This window comes from Peromyscus maniculatus, chromosome 16, assembly GCF_049852395.1.
Source record: "Peromyscus maniculatus bairdii isolate BWxNUB_F1_BW_parent chromosome 16, HU_Pman_BW_mat_3.1, whole genome shotgun sequence".
NCBI classification, from domain to species: domain Eukaryota; kingdom Metazoa; phylum Chordata; class Mammalia; order Rodentia; family Cricetidae; genus Peromyscus; species Peromyscus maniculatus.
In genome coordinates, this window is record NC_134867.1 from 35,611,967 (window position 1) to 35,628,617 (window position 16,651).

Consider the following 16,651-nt stretch of genomic DNA (forward strand, 5'->3'; position numbering starts at 1 on the left):
GGCCTGTTTCTCTAGCAACAGCATGACCGCTCAGGCCGCAGCCTAGAGAGAATTCTGCTCCCGCTGGCACCAGCCCTGTCTCTGCTGCTAAAGGTAGTTTTAACTAAATCTCTATCATTCTAATTATGAATAAGACTCGAGATTCAAAGGTAGGAGTGAAAACCTGAAAGCTCAGAGAGACTGAGTAACAACTAGCTAACCCTCTCTCCTTGCTTGTGGAACACCCAAATCAGAAAAACTTGCACTACTCCAAACCCCACCCTACTACTTCCCGTGTCTCTCCATCTCTCCCGGATGCCTTCTGAGGCTCTATGATTACTTTCTGTCAACTGGTCGCTAAACCGCATCCTTCTGACCCAAGGTTAATTTTATTTAATTAATGCAAATGCAAACTCTGGGTTCACAGTGTGATTGACTCCCCCAACAACTGTGTCCTTCAACTGTGAGCCAAAGTAAGCGCTTCCTTCCTTAAGTGGCACCTGCCAGGCATTTTGTTACAGCAGCCAAACAAGCACTTAAGACACTCAGTCTCCCACGTAGCTGGGAATCACAGGCCCGTGCCACCTGCCCCAGCTTCCTATTTTTAATCTCAGTCTTCCTTCTGTTGCCCTGGCCGGCTCAATTTTGATTTCCTTTTTAAGTGCGGGTGTTTTGTCTTGGAAAGCAGCCCTGAAGGTAAGTTGTATTGGAGGGACCCAACCCCCCTACCTATGTCAGAACTGTTTTCAAACCGGCTGTAGTTCTAGCCAGCACTTGCGGGTTCCACATGAGCACTCTTGTTCTCAAAACATCACATGTCCCCTCCATCTTTCTCTTTTTTCCCACGCCTGCTGACACAGCTCAGGCCTTCGGGTGGTTGGTGATTTGTCTTCATTCCTATCTTGGGGTCAAGGGGTGTCTTGTCTCTTAATTTTATTACATGCTCCTCATGGGAGTTTGGTTATGCAATTGACTTACTGTTTCTGCGTGCAGATTTGGAAAAGTCTCAGATCCTCTCATCCACTACAGCTTCTATTTTTTTTTTTTTCCTCCAGAATCCTCCCACTCCTTTCAGGAGTCAGGCTGTTTACCATGGCTCTTTGTCTTTGCAACTGGGCATCAGTGGACGGGGAGGGAATGGGAGCCAGCAACGGACTGTTTATGTACACTCGGTTGTGTTTATTTAGGGTAATGGCTGCAAGCGTTGCCATATACCTATGAGGGTGCACCTTAAAAGTCCAGTGTTGTGACCAGAAATGCTTTTCTCATGGGAAGTTTTTCATTTGGGTTTGTGGTATGGGCACTGTTTGTAGGATGTCTTTGCTTCCAGGTGTATTTTTGTCTCTCAGAGTGACTACAAGATTGCTAATTACCCCAGGACAGGTTAGTCTGTCTGCAACTTTTTTTTTTTTTTCCTTACTGGAATCCACGGCTATTTTCATCTAGGAAAAGAAAATGGGTTTTTAGTTGCCTGTAGTGTGTACTCTTTGTTTCACTGTTCAGTAGAAGCCAGGTATGTCCAATATCATTTCTACATCAGGGTTCTTGAAGAATTCAATTTTGTCACCCATAAGCAACTTTGATAATTAGGATAGATTGAGTATAAGGTCTGATACAGCCAAACATGTGGGGCAATAGTGTGGAATTCTTTTAAAATGAAAATCATTTCTATTAATGTTAATGGATGGAAAATTGTCTTATCCTGTCTTTTACATTTGTCATGCCAATAGGAAAACAGAATTGTGCATAATACAACTTATTACTTGATTTCATTTTAGTGTATATGCTATTCTATACTTTACATTTAACAGTGAGATCTTTCTTCAAGTTTGGAAACAGCTCTGGTCAGTTGGACATACAAGCTAATATATAAATATTTCACCAATGCAAGGCACACATTAATTTGTGATGTGGAAGATTAGAAATTAGCTCCAAAATCCACAGGTACCAGTATAAAAGGGACTGAGTGGAATATCACAGGGGTAAGAGGAGGCTGGAGTCATCTACAGAGGACTGAATTTGAAGTGCTCCTTAAGCACTGTGTAGACATCTACAAACCCATGTGTATGCAACATGATGTGCATATCTGTAATTATATGACACTTGGCTCAGTGCAAAGGATGCTTATGCAAAATTCTATTGATTCATAATATTACTATATCCCGAAGGTATTTGTAAACTCCCGGGTGAATTACCTTAAGATAAATATGAACTTCCCATTTACATTCAGGAAAACTCCAGACATGTTTACAAGAATGAACAGTCAAGCCCTTTATATAAAAATATATATACTTTATTTTCAACTAGAAAGGTGCAAACATGTAACTTTTGGTCACACTCTCAACAAATAAACTGCCCCCAAAACAGTCATAGTCAAAGATGAAGCCAACACTTCCACATGGAAATCTGACCAGCCACCCTGAGCCAGCCACTTCTTAATAAAGGCCATTTGTTCACTGGCAGTGAGGTTACCACATTCGCTACCAGAAATCTGACTTGCAAGACTTGGCTCCACCATCAGAATACCTTCTGCTCTGACAGACAATCACTCAGGCTACGATTTCCACTTCAGTATCTCCTTTGTTTTGAATCACAGACAAGCGTTTTATGTCTTACCTATGGTGCTCAGAATTTGAGGCTATCAGTTTAAAATACCAAAAGCATTTAAAACAAAAACAATGGGCACAAACAACTTTAAATTAACTTAGATAACTGTACAAATATATATATATATATATATCCACAATATTTACAATATCAATAAAAAAAAAATTCTGGCTTGTTACAGGCAAATTCGCTTGCCACAAGCTGTCCAGTCTAATAGACAGGATTCCGACTCCTGACCACTGTCATTCGAATCAGAATGTCAGAGCTGAACCTGCTGTTCTCAGTTAGAGAACAGCTGGACTCAGCCTCATCTAGGAGGATACACAGCCCAGCTGTTGCTAGAGCAGGTCCATCTGCAAGCATGCTATAATTTTCCTCCCCCAGTTACACTCCAAGCAGCAGGCACATTGCTGCTTTTAAGATGACCTCGGATGGTACCATCCTTTCTCCTGGTATCTCCTTTGCTCTCGGAGACACACCTCAGTATACATTCTGGTGCTGTGCGCTAACGATAGTTCAACTGTCAAGTCTAAACTGTCTTCAAACCAGTGTCTGGGATCGGCAGACTGTTTGCATGACAATGGCATAACGTTCTCACTTAGGTGGGAAGTTTTCTCCCCCAGCAGTTAGAAACACAGATTTAAATTAACGTGCTACCATCACGGTTTGTTTTTTTACAGGAAAATGAGATGTAACTCAGTTCAAGTGATAGCCTAACAAGTTCGTGTCCCTTACTCCCTGGCTTTAGGCCATGTCTCCATACATCTTCCTGTAGAACAGGGACTCAAAGATGTCATTGTCCCCAGGACAGTTGTAATGGCAGGCACAGGTCTTGATGAACATCATGTTCTTTTTCATGATCTCGCCGTCAGGACATTTGAACTCCACCGGTAGGGTGGTGGTTCTGTGTGGCGTGCAGCATCGGCCATCGGTGCACACCCCACAGAATTTAGCCCGGTAGGTCTTCACGCTGCTGCAGCCAGACAGCTCAAACTTGACGGGCTTGGAGATTTTTGGGGTGCGGATGCACTTTTTGCCCTTCTAAGGAAGACAAGAAGAGAAACAGCAGTTACTACAAGGGGAGTGGACTTCCTCAACCCACTGTAGTCAGTCTAACCCTTCTGTCATCTGACTTGTGTTTATATTCTGAGTGGAGAGGCTGGGAGTTCCATTTGCCAGTTTTCCAAAAATAGCCATCCCCTCTTTTGGAGTGCCTTGAATTAACTAACACTGTGTGGAGAATTTTGTAGTGGAAAACTGGTGGCTGCTATTACGCAATCTCTCATTCCAGCTAGACAGCTCCACGGTTAGATATTTTTGGAGATAACAGGCCTATAATAACAAGGGAGTCGAGACGCCTAACTTTGCCTCTTTCTCTTCACTATCATTCTGTGAAAATGAGTGGCTAGGGGCAGGATGCCTACCTTAATGTTCTCTTCCAGGTCAGCCTCACAAGGCCTGACCATGCAGAGGCGACTCTGCTTCTCCAGTCTGCAGAAGGCGTTGTCGTTGGTAACCCTGGTGGAGATGCCCATCCCACAGGTCTTGGAACAGGCGCTCCACTCCGTGGTCTGGACCAGGCAATTGGCTCTCATCATAGTTGGGTCTGGGCCAAATGTGTCTTCCAGTCGGTAGGCTGTTGAGAGCAGAACACACGAGCACAAGGTAAAACACCCAGATAGGACAGTTTTCCCCTTGGCTTGGTGTACTTGGGCCTTGGCCCTGAGTCGGGGGAGAAGGAATCTCTGTAACTTAAAGGAAGAGACACTCACCAGCCAGGGCAGGGCCAACCACGGTGCGATCCTTGGGCTCATCACACACCCACTCTTCACAGCATTTCCCGGGTAACTTAACCCTTCTGGGGAAGGGGCAGTCAGGGCTGGGCAGGCGGACGTCCATGCTGCACAAGGGCACACAGCCCACAGCCCCATCCAGGCAAGTGCATTGGTATTTGCAGCTGCTTTGGAAGGACTCGCCGCTGCGGTACACTGACCCACCAAACACACAGGGTGCACCATCTTTAGCTGCAGGAGAGGGAGAGAGAATGATGTAAATGTCAGACAGAGGGTCCCAGAGATCAGAACAGCTGTAACACTATGCATGTCAAGGTAGTGAGCTAGGGTCAGGATTGCAGGGTGGGGAGCGGCTGGAAGCAGCTGCAGACAAGGACTTAAGTTGAGCAGTTCCCTTTTCTAGAGGGCATCATGCTGGGTTCGAGAGAGTGGTGGTCTAACACCAAGAGGGGGCTCCCTCTGGCCAGGGGGCTGGAGAGTTGGGGGCTGCGAGTCTTACCGGTGCACACTCCAATCTTGCGGTTGGCTGGGGAGCCGAAGTCGCAGAAGAGGCCCTTGTGTGGGTCGCAGGGGTCACGCTCCGTGCACAGTTCTCCCAGCTGCTTGGCGCAGACGCGGCAGCAACCGCATCCGTCCAGCACCAGGCTCACACCGGCCGGGCAGCGAGGCGCCGGCTCGGTGCATTGGCACTGCGCGCCGCAGTCCTGGCCGGCGGCGGTCTGCGGAGAGGAAGAGGGGGGCGGTCAGTCCGTGGCGATCGCAGGTCGCTCTGCCCTCCCTCCGTCCCTTCCGTCATTCCAGAAGCTTACCCGGCTGCAGAGGGCTAGGAGGAGCACCAGAGCGAGGCTGATGGGACCCGCGACGGAGGCGATCATGGTCGGGGCGCGGCGGGAGGTCGCACAGCGGGGCGAAGAGGCGATGGACGAGGGGCGCGGCCGGAGCCTGGACACGACTCTGGGCGGAGGTTGGTGTCTGGACGCTCCAGGCGGTGGCGTCTGGGGCTGTCGGCTGGGGCGGCTGCCGTCTGGAGGAGGTCGGTCTCCTGGGGTCGGAGCTGGAGTAGCTCTGTCTGCCTCTTCTTGGAGGGAAGAGTTGTGTGAGGCTGGGCGGGCGGCGCTGGCTTTTATACTCTCCCGGCGGCCGGCTCGCCAAAGAACTGAATGGAGTCCTACACAAACAGGGACATTCCTCGCATTCCTCCCCACCTTCCTGCCTCATCAACTCACACCGGATTGATCCTGACCCCTTGACACTCCGCATTCCTCCGTCTGAAAAAGCTGGCACACTTCAGCTTGCCAAAAAAAAAAAAAAAAAAGAGCGCTGTGTTTCCAGCACAACACCAAATAGATTTTTCCCCCTCCGTATCCTCTTCGCAACCCTCCTGATAATATCATTTAGAAATACATAGACAATGATTATTTCTCACATCTTTTCTTTCTTTCTTTTTTTTTTTTTTAAACCGCTTTGCCTATTCTAGCCACTGACATGAAAAACTTCTCAGAACTCAGGTAACTGAAGAGGCAAACAGCGTGGGCCCCTAAAAAAAAAACTAAAAATATTTCCTTTTCATTATTTTTGCATTTTTTCCCCCTTTAAAGGGCCTCTAGTCTCTTGGAGTTCTTACTGAGAGCAGAAGGGTGCTTATAGCCATTTGAAAACCCCCTCCCCAACCCGGATTCCAAGATACCTATGTGCAAAACTCTAAATTCTATATCTGAAAGACAGGCATTTGGTCACTCAAGATAACGGTTTTGGTGGCTGACAACGGGGAGGGGGGAGAGAGAGAGAGAGAGAGAGAGAGAGAGAGAGAGAGAGAGAGAGAGAGAGAGAGAGAGAGAGAGAGAGAGAGAGAGCGCGCCAGGGCTTTGAGTAAGGATGCAGGTTACTGGGGGAAATTTTTCAGCCCCCTTTATAGCTGTAGGGACTTGATTTTGGAGGTTCAGGGAGGGAAGGGAAACGACTGGGCATCAAGTTTGTAGAAAACCAGGTCTATGATTTCAGAGCAAGTGGCTATGTGTTGGGTAGGTAGGTATCAGAATGGGACACAGGCTGGGAGGAGACTGGAGGTTCAGTTGGGACATTTTAAACACTGCTGTACTGAGGTCTAGATTTGGATTTTACTTATGCTAAACCCCATAACCTAACGATGTTGATGGGACTTGGTTTGTTTGTTTGAAGTAAAACATTGGTTGGCATAACAGCAGAACTACAGCAGATTGAGTTATATCTAGTTGTAACCTGTCTATAAGCTAAGTGTCAAGTCACTATATTTTTAGTGACTCCTTCAAGTATCTATGAATAGTGACAGGTCTAGTTACTACTGAAGTAGCTTGTAGCTCAGTGGAGGGAGGTGGTCAAGGAAAGAATAAGAACATTCCCTGTTTGTGTGTTGATGTTAAATTTAAACAATGTACCCAAGCTTGTCTCCATTTCTTAACATTGCTACATAGCTTCAGTAGGGACCCATTTTATAAACTGTGCAGAGAGCAGAGAGGTTCTGGGGCCAGGCTGCTCTTTTCCCTAATGTCACACCATTTGCCACTGGTGATACCCAAGAACGGCATCCTCTCACTGTCGATGCTTCTGAATATAAGTTTCAGGTAGGGATATCTTCAAGGACTAACTTCAGAAGCAACACTGCTATAGATTTATAACATGAAAATAGCCAATTTAGATTGGCCTTTTTTTTTTTTTTTTTTTTTTTTTTTTTTAAAGATTTTCAATTAGTCCATGGACAAATAGGCCAGGGATGGGGACGGGGGAATAACCCCTTCAACCTTGGCAATGACCACATCATCTGCACACAATGACCCTGTTAAGCCAGCCACATGCATGTAGTGTAGTTGCATGTCAACAGTGTTAAGTGGCCTGAAGTGTGAGTGGCCTCTGAAGGGCAGGAAGGATTTTCATCATTGTTATTTAATGTTCTTTCCAAACATTCCTCAAAGAGAAGAGGCCTGAGAGTTCCTATTTAAAGGAAGAACATTCCAAGTGATGTGAATAGCCACATGTGTATTAAAGGCAACTTAGCCCCTAACTTTTGCTTTCCTCCTTGATGATTTTTTAAAAAGCCCCAAATATGTGGGAAGCCACAGTGAAATCTTTCAAGTCCTAACCTCTCAATCCATTATATCTACCACCAATGGTCAGAATCGTGGCATGGATGGGGAAGGGGAAGGGGAAGGGGAAGGGGGAGGATTGAAGGGTGAGCATCCTCTATGGTGGGATGTGGGTTCTGAGGTGAGCTCTCTAGCTTGCAATGTGATGGGGGGTGTGCAGGAGAGAAATTGGAGCAGTTTTTGAAACCACAAGACCATCTGAGAGCCACCCAAGGCTTTCTGTACACAGGGAGCAGACTCACTCATGGGGGTAAGTGGCCGGGCTTTTTATAATTGAGTAACTTGTGTTCTTAGAACTGCCATTCACAAATCTCAGGCAAGTCACAAGGAGGGGCTACACTCCAAGCTGGCATGGATAAAATGAACATAAGCAATTTCAGTTTCATAGCTCTCAGTGAGGATTAATCATGTTCAAATTCTCATGAAACAGGTACTTCATGTTTTAATCTCCCCTTTTCCTTCCTTCATCTCACTTTCCCTCCCTTCTCCTTTCCTCCCCACTCCTTCTGTCCATCTTTCCTTCCATTAAGAGTATATTACCATTCTGCACTGCTGTTAAAAAATATCAGCATTGTAACATGTGGTTTTGCTCTAAAATTCACACCTCCAACTCTCAGTAAATCTACAATTAGTCTCAAATGAATGGTTTTAATATTAACCGAGAGAAGCTAGCATATTGAAATGTATAGCTCATATAAAAATCTCAGAGGGAATGTACTGTTCATTTGAAATGTAATTGGAAGCTTTATGATCAATACACTCCAAAGGGTGGAAACAAGAGATTGTTTCCATGAGAATCACACAGAGAAGAGGGGAAAGGAGGAAGGAGGGAAGAGGGGAGGTGGCGGTGGCATCCAAGACATTCATAGACTGGAAAGTATGTTTTTATTATGATACAGATCATTAAGTGCCAGGAAATCCAGAAGGAAAGACTGACATCCCAGCCCAGTTCATGCCATGGCACCTGAATTTGTACACTATTATAAATGACTCAGCAAATGTTTGTGTGCACCTGGGCGGTAAAGTGGAAATAGTGGCTTCTTACAACTCCGTCCAACTCTGCCCTATCCCCAACGTTTTGATTGACAGCAGGTCAGAAATGGGCGAGGAAAATCCTTGAAATTGTATGCAGAATAAAGATGCTTATTTGGACTTGTAAGCAGTTAGCTAGTAAATGACTTTAACAGAGCATTTTTACCCAGACCCCCCAAGTAGATGAGGAATTCATTAAGGTGGCCACATAAGATATGTGTGGGTAAAATGAGGCATCCTGAATGCAGGGCTTTTGGTTGAGTCCTATGAGATTTTTAGCTGTGCATGTATTATGTTCCTTCTCTTATGCTTTCTGTTGACTCCTCCCCCCCCAAAAAAGTATACTTGATCAGGTAGCAGACAGAGAGAGAACCTGGCAGAACCACCGCCAAGTGGCCAGACTTGGAGTGTTTGTGTACTTAAAGAAGGAATCTTGCACATTTTCAATTTTTCAGTTGTAGACGTTTTCTTTATAAGAGCAAGCAGAAGTCAATGCCAGCCCTCAAAGAGGAAATCAAAAGTCCCAGTGTGACTCAAAGCCAAAACCCATACGCAATGCATACACTGAGCTGCCAGGCTTACAGGAAGTCTGTCCCTAGCCCTATAAGGGCATCTGGACACTCGGTGGTTTGTTCCAGGGTGGGAAGGGAATGGGCTTCCCAGTGTTCCTGGCGTGTCCTAGGTTCAGTCCTGTCAATGAATTCCACCAAAAACAAACAAATAAACAAACAAACACCCCCCCCCCCAAGTCAAACCAAACCAACCAACCAAATAAAAACCAGAACCAAAAATGGGGCAGGGGGAGCATGCCAGGATCTTTTCGGGGACCCCAGCTTGGTTTCCATGACCTTCCATTTGCTTCAGTTGAAGGTTTAAGGAGCGCCGCCCCCCATCCCCCCTTACCCCCCCCACCCGAGTCAGAAGTGGAAGGAAACACGGATGTTTGCTATGGAAATTCCATTCATTACCTTCCTGCTTGTCCCTCTTTTCTAATGAATTCTCTAACTTAGGATATTTTCGGATTCAAAGGCATTGGTCAGAAGGCAGTCGCTCTGTGTGGTTTGTTTTGCGTTTGCCTGCTCGTGGCCTTGCTTGTGCCTGGAGCCGAGGGCCGACGAGGAAGGAGGAGATGCTTTGTGTTTTTAACGGGGTCCTTCCCATGCCTTACCATTTGATTTTCTTTCACAGTTTTCCTGGACTTGTTCTGTGAGCTGACTCAGAAGCCTGCCCTCGCTCTAGGCCCTTGTTAACAGGAGGTGGCGCTAGAGAGCACACGTGTTGCTAGGACCCAGCTTTCTCTGGTGGTGAGCTCAGCTGTGTTCCTAACTGAGAATTTGGGAGTATCGGACACCCGTTTCCAATCAAACTGGGTGCCATATGAAATGTGATGTGCTGTGTAAATTTTAAAAGGGAGACGCTCACGTATTAAAGTGTGTAGTTTGGACGGACTAATCAATAGGGTTAGGAGGAGAGAACTGAGATAGATTATCCCAAGGAAGAACAGAAAGGATTACTATGAACTACACATGGACATACCCCAGAATATTGGTGGGGGGTGGGGTGGGAAAAATTTAGACAGAACCCCATCAGCCAATCCTTGGAAGTATGCTTGCATCTCAGTTTGCAGCCTGGCACCTCCCCCAAACCCCCCTGTTTTGCAATGCCAGGGCCCCCTGGATTCATGCTTGAAAACCATCAGAGAGAAACTAGAAGAAAAGTGAGGAGGCTGAAGGTATGAGTTTCATTCCTACCTGACATTTGCCAGCCCTGGAACTATTCCCTCACGCGTGAACGCCTGTGGGGAATCATAGGCTGAAAATCTGAGCACATTAAATAAGGCTTTTAGAGAAGGTATCTTATCTCCAGATCAAAGCTATTACCATATGTAAAGAGGAAAATAGCATTCTGCTTAAAAGCTTGGTGTATCAGTTTCTACCTAAGCAAAGTAATGCCTTGTGCTTTGTTTCGTCTGATATCCAAATACACACAGATTTTATTTGATTAATTGAGCTAAAACACTCCTTAACGGTCAGGGTGCCTGGAATGGACATCACACATTTACAAAGCCCTTGACTTATACTGGCATTTTAGTTTTGCTTGGTGACAAGGTCTGTCTGTGTAGCCCAGGCTGGCCTTGAGCTATTATTGATCCTCTGGCCACAGCCTCCAGAGATGCTGGGACCATAGGAACGGCCAACACCTGGCTCTATCTGCGGCATCTTATTTCAGCTTCACTATAGCTCTGTGAGATGTTGTTCTTTCCGGTTTGTAGGGATGGGAACTAAGGTGCAAGGATGTTCACATACCACAGGTGCAGCTAGAGGTGGTGTGGTAACGTGTGAAGTGGAATTCCGCTTTTCTAAAAACAATACCCTTGTCTTTGCTTCCAGACTTACTTTCCATCTCATCCTATAGACAGTGTCTACCCTTTAGATAGTCATCTCAGATCCCCTTAAACTCTTGAAACACACACCTTGAGAGGCATGTCAAACACCCCAGGCTAGTTGGCAGGGTAGTCTGTCACTTTGGTGTGTCTGATAACCATGAAGTCAAAAGATCATGGTTACGGGCCTATAATATTCGAAGAGAGATTTGGACTTAAGGATGTGTTTTTCTTCATTCATCTCCATTGTTACCAATTAAGGTTTTGTGATTTTGCTGTGTGGACAGATGTGTTGCTTCTTGTCCACAAATGAACGGATGCAGCTTCCCCGGGAACAATGAATCAAGATGATGGCTGGGATCCCAGAGGCTCACGTCAGGGTGTGCCCTGCTGTGACATCAGCTTTATCCCACGCCGAAAAGGTCCTTGTCCAACACTGTGCTGTCTTGTTTAGGCTGAGAATGGGACCAACCACAGACATCATAAAAGGCTTCTTGAATAACTACACCATTCACTGATAAGCTGCCCTTATGAATAAATTGAAAGAGTCTGTGGCAGGCTCTCCACACCAGGGGATATCCACAGTAAACGTGGGTTTTCTATGAATATCCCTCCGTAGACATGTCCCTGGATGTCATAGATGCTAAGTGTAGTTTATCAACTTGTCTTCCTTGAAAACGCACGTTCCTTCAGCTAGTACCTTGAATGCATACTTGCTTCTGTAGCTCCTGCTGTCTCCCCTCTAGGCGTGGAGTGATTGGCTTTGAACCATGTCTCGGTTCATGTTGTTAATGGAATGTGATCTCTGTGGTAACTGCGTGTGGCAAAGTTTGAGAGTGTTGTCTAGGAATGGCAGGCTCATAACAAGGGAATTTTCTCATTGACTCATCCTGTGTGAGAACGTTAAGAACTATAGCACAACGTTTCATCTAATCATGGACTTGCTAATGTCTGGAAATATTTTTATCATGAAGGTATTTCTTCCATGTATACAATAAATGCTTGTTTTGTCCAAATGATTCTTTTGTAGCATTTTCATCACTTCTAACATTTCTATGCCAGTTTTTTTTTTGTTTGCTTTTTTTGTTTTTTGATCCTATTTTGCCCTGCTCTTTCGATATGTAGGGGGATTGCTGAGGCTCCATCTGCTTGTTTTCAACCCAGTAGGTAAGCAAGCAAGCTTCCTGTCCAGCTTCAGATAGACTTTGAAGCAGTCTTCCTTTGCCGTAGGGCTGGGCATTGCCACGGCCAAATTATCCCATTCTGGCTTTGACCACTTTCCAGGCATGCCCCTCCCTTACCAGTCAAGTAGATTTTTCCTGGACAGTTTCTGCAGTAGCCGTCAGAAGGGGGACCACAGTATGGTGGTACAGCGTCTGCCTCTCATATGTTCTCATTTTACTCCCTGAAGCCTGGCCTCATTCTCAACGGGACTCCAGAGCTCCAAACTCTTATGTTTCTCATGCATCATGGCCAACCTTCCAAGAAAGGAAAACGGGCTTATACTGAGCAAAAATGGCATCTGGAAGCCATTTGTGTGTGTGTGTGTGTGTGTGTGTGTGTGTGTGTGTGTGTGTGTGTGTGTGTGTTTTGTTGTTGTTGTTGTTTTGCCCACAGCAAGTGGTAAAAGTGAGGGGAAATCTCAGGTTCTCTTTCTCTTTCTGGCTGTGTGTGTGTGTGTGAGAGAGAGAGACAGAGAGACAGAGAGACAGAGGGAGACAGAGACAGAGAAGCAGAGAGAGACAGAGAGAGGGAGAGAGAGAGAGAGAGAGAGAGAGAGAGAGAGAGAGAGAGAGAGAGAGAAGAGAAAGAGAGAGAACGAGACAATAAGGTCGATTCAATGAACCAAATGCATTAACAGGCACATCTCCTAGCAGCCTCCTGAGGACTGGCCCTGGGGGCCATCCTGCTTGGGTTTCCTCAATGTCACTGGTAGTGGTGGTGTTATGACATATCTTGTGGGGGGCCCCAGCTGGCTGGGCCAGGGTATCCCACACATGCAGGGAAACGTGGCGGCAGGCCATGGTGCATTTGAACAGTCACTCACATCCAGGCACTGCATCCACGTGGAGAGAGTTTATTATAGTAGAGAGACAAAGAGAAAGAAAGGAAAGGGGGAGACAGGAAGAAAGAGAAGGGAGGGAAAGCAGAGATGTGCATACCTCATGGGAATGGAGAGAAAGAGAGAGAGAGAGAGAGAGAGAGAGAGAGAGAGAGAGAGAGAGAAGGAGGGAAAGAGAGAGAGGAGAGGTTTTTTGTTAAATCAGGCTTTTACATCAGGACCAGGGCTGCCCCGAGGGGCGGGTCAGAATATTAACAAGTGGGACAGGAAAGCACCATAGTTTTGCTCTTTCAGGCTGTTCATATTCAACCATAGCTGACCTAGAGAAATAAAAGAGGTTAGGCATAACATTATTAGAAGAAAGAAACTTTCGTGCCTGCCTTTTGTTTTTTAAAATTTTTAGAATAAAGCCAGACAAAAGAAAGTTGACTTATATTTAATTAAGGAAGAGTTTAAAAACAATTCCGATTTGAAATTCTAGTATACAATTTTGTAACTTAAAAAAATCCTTCTGTAGTTTAAGCACTTCATAAAGTTAGTTGCCAATAAATGGATGGAACTAGAAAAATATCATCCTGAGTGAGGTAACCCAAACCCAGAAAGACAGTCATGGTATGTACTCACTCATAGGTGGATACTAGATATAAAATAAAGAACAATCAGACCACAACCCATAGAACCATAGAGGCTATATATATAGCATGGAGGTCCCCTAGGATGACTGTGGCTTATAATAAATTTCGGTTTTACTCAGTTATTGAAAAAAAATAGCCAAATGAATGGAAACACATGAACTATGAACCAAAGGTTGAGGGGCCCCCAGCTGGATCAGACCCTCTGAATAGGTGAGACAGTTGATTGGCTTGATCAGTTTGGGAGGCAACTAGACAGTGGGACCAAGTCCTGTGCTCTTTGCATGAGTTGGCTGTTTGAAACCTGGAGCTTATGCAGGGCCACTTGGCTTAGTCTGGGAGGAAGAGACTGGACCTGCCTGGACTGAGTCTACCAGGTTGATCACAGTCCTCGGGGGAGGACTTGTCCTAGAGGAGGTGGGAATGGGGGGTAGGCTGGGGGTAAGGGGAGGGGGGGAGAATAGGGGAACCCATGGCTGATATGTAGAACTGAATGGTATTATAAAATAAAATATATATTAAAATAAATAAATTAATTAATTAATTAAAAAAAAGTTAGTTGCCAATATAGATTAGCAAGGCCCAAGTTCTATCATGATTTTCAATGTTCTGTCAGTTGAAATAATAAGGTAATTGATCTTAAAGTAGAACTTACTTTGTATTTCTCTTTCTCATTACTTCAGGAGAAATCAATTTTGTGTGTCTGTGTGTGTGGTTCAACATTTAGATGTATTAAGTATGTGATGAGAATCAAACTTCTCAGGATCTCTAGATCCTCTAAGCTTTGCTTAACTTGGAGATAATAGAAGCACCCACCGCATGACATTTCATCAAATTGTTTTGATAATTTGCAAGGATTTAAAATGCCCCCAATCCTGTAAAGCATCCAGTTTACTCTGTTTATCACAGAGTTACTCAACAAAAGTTTCTGAAAGTCAAGTGAATATGTTCTTTTAGCATATGTCTAAATATTTTCAGGTAGTCTATTCTTCACTAGCATATTTACCAAATACCAACCCTTAACTCAGCAGCTTTCAGGGCCAAGTCTTAGGCAGACTCCACTTTTACATAATGAAGGCTGTGACAGTTGTGTTGTTTAACTTGTAAATGGTGTATGAGTGGTGATCCTGCCTTAGGATGACCCTTTTCCTCCTCTTCTTCCTTCTTTTTTCGGTCATTTGATTGCCACAGGGGAGTATATGTCCTTGAAAGAAGCAAAGAATAGAGTTCCATATATGAAATACCTAAACAGTTTATGTTAGTACGCCTTACAAAGAAGGAATGTTTATGGTAAAATATAACAAGTAAGGTCTTTGTTCTTTCTTAGATTTAACAATTTTGTGGTAGCAGTAGAAATAACATATGGAAAATATCTATGTGCAACATGTCAGGATGCATGTGTGTATGTGTGTGTGTGTGTGTGTGTGTGTGTGTGTGTGTGTATGTGTGTGTGTGGTGTATGTGTTCAAGTGTGGGTGCATGTGTGTGTATGTGTTTGTGGTATATGTGTGCACGTGTATGTGTATACATGTGCTTATGTATGTGTACATATGAGTGTTGTATACATGTACATCTGTGCACATGTGTATAGTGTTAGCATTGAAGGAGAAAATGTACATTTCTAAGTTCTGCACTAAAATCATGAATTGGTAAAGAGGAAGAGAAAGTGCTTGTCCATATAACACGAGGGCGAACATGATTGGAATGTGGTGATGATGTAAGCACAGCCTCACAATGGATGACATCCTGTACATAGCATGTAGCCTGATGAAATTCAGAAGCTGTATCTGGCAATTTCAAAACTGAAACGACTATGCAAGTGAAACCAGGAACATTTGCATATTACGATTGCACTTAATAGTTGCAAAAGCCATGGCATAATTCTACGTTAATGGTAGAAAAAACCCCAGGATCACCCCCTTTGCCTTTTTGAAGCAAGTAAACATAAACCCTCGAGGAAGAGAGGATCATAAAGGGAGGACAGTTTGATTATAGCACCACAATTCCTCCCTGATGGGAAATGATGTCACGCAACCTTAACCTTCTCCCAGTCTCTCTGCTCGTTTCCAGAAACTCAGATCAGTCTTGCAGACAACACCATTCCCATCTTATTCCTCTGTTTCCCACTGCCCTGTTCTGTATGTTCTGAAGCAGGCCTAGTGGAAAGCCTTTTTTCCTTACAGGATTTCCCCATTTATGTCTTTCGCAGCACGTGGGGATTATGGCTCCCCTGATTTATTGAAGATGTAGTACCTGGCTCACCCTCCACTTCACCTTGCAGTAGGTAGAAGGGCATGGGATGCCCAAGTATCTGATTACAAATTATTTCTGGGTGTGTCTCTGAGAGTGTTTCTATAAAAGATTAGCATGTGAACTGCAGGACTGAATAAAGCAGTAGGCTCACCCTGTGTGGTCAGGAACCCTGTAATCCACTGAGGATCTGAAGGCAGGGAAGCAGGGTTCTCCTTCCTCTGCTGATGCCTGAGTGTGGCTCTCTTTCGCCCTGGACTCCTTATTTTCATGCCCTCAGACCTAATCTGGAAGCTGTATCATGGCTCTCTGGCTTCCAGGCTGTATCACCGCATCTCCAGCAAGAAGCTGGTAGGTCGGGAGACTTCCCAGCCTCCGCAACCATAGCAGTCAACAGGTGTCACTTCAGTCTCTTTTGGGTTCTGTTTCTCACATCCAGACTCCTGCTGCCATCTTCTCTTGCCCAGAAACCACAAATAACAGTTATTCGAACTCACGTCCGGGTTCCTGTTTCCTGCTCCTGCTGAGCCAGTCAGAACTGCTCTGTCCCTCCTAGTCCTAAATCACGCAGCCTCTCCCTCTGGCCCTGCTCCCTCACACTTTCTGTCGGCTCTTAGACTGAATTGAGACTTTGACCTCTTGTTTCTTCCCTTTCCCTTGAACACATGGTTTTAGTTCCTTCTCTGTGACTCTTTGTCAGCTGTCTTTCACTATAGCCACTGTAGCTGGAGAATTTCTCTACAGCTCCCGCCAAGTCCCGCCTGTCCTGGAGCCCACTTATAAAATAAGCACAC

At 45.1% G+C, this 16,651-nt stretch overlaps 1 protein-coding gene across 1 annotated transcript; it reads right to left on the minus strand.

The window, feature by feature from the left end:
* Positions 1-2,258: 2,258 nt before the first annotated feature.
* On the minus strand, positions 2,259-5,472 carry Ccn2 (cellular communication network factor 2). The gene is made up of 5 exons (XM_006986694.4): positions 5,189-5,472; positions 4,879-5,098; positions 4,359-4,610; positions 4,011-4,222; positions 2,259-3,627 (listed from the first exon to the last, which is right to left on the minus strand). Exons 1-5 carry the CDS (start codon positions 5,252-5,254, stop codon positions 3,331-3,333), a joined length of 1,047 nt encoding a protein of 348 aa, XP_006986756.1. The 5' UTR covers positions 5,255-5,472; the 3' UTR covers positions 2,259-3,330.
* Positions 5,473-16,651: the final 11,179 nt, after the last annotated feature.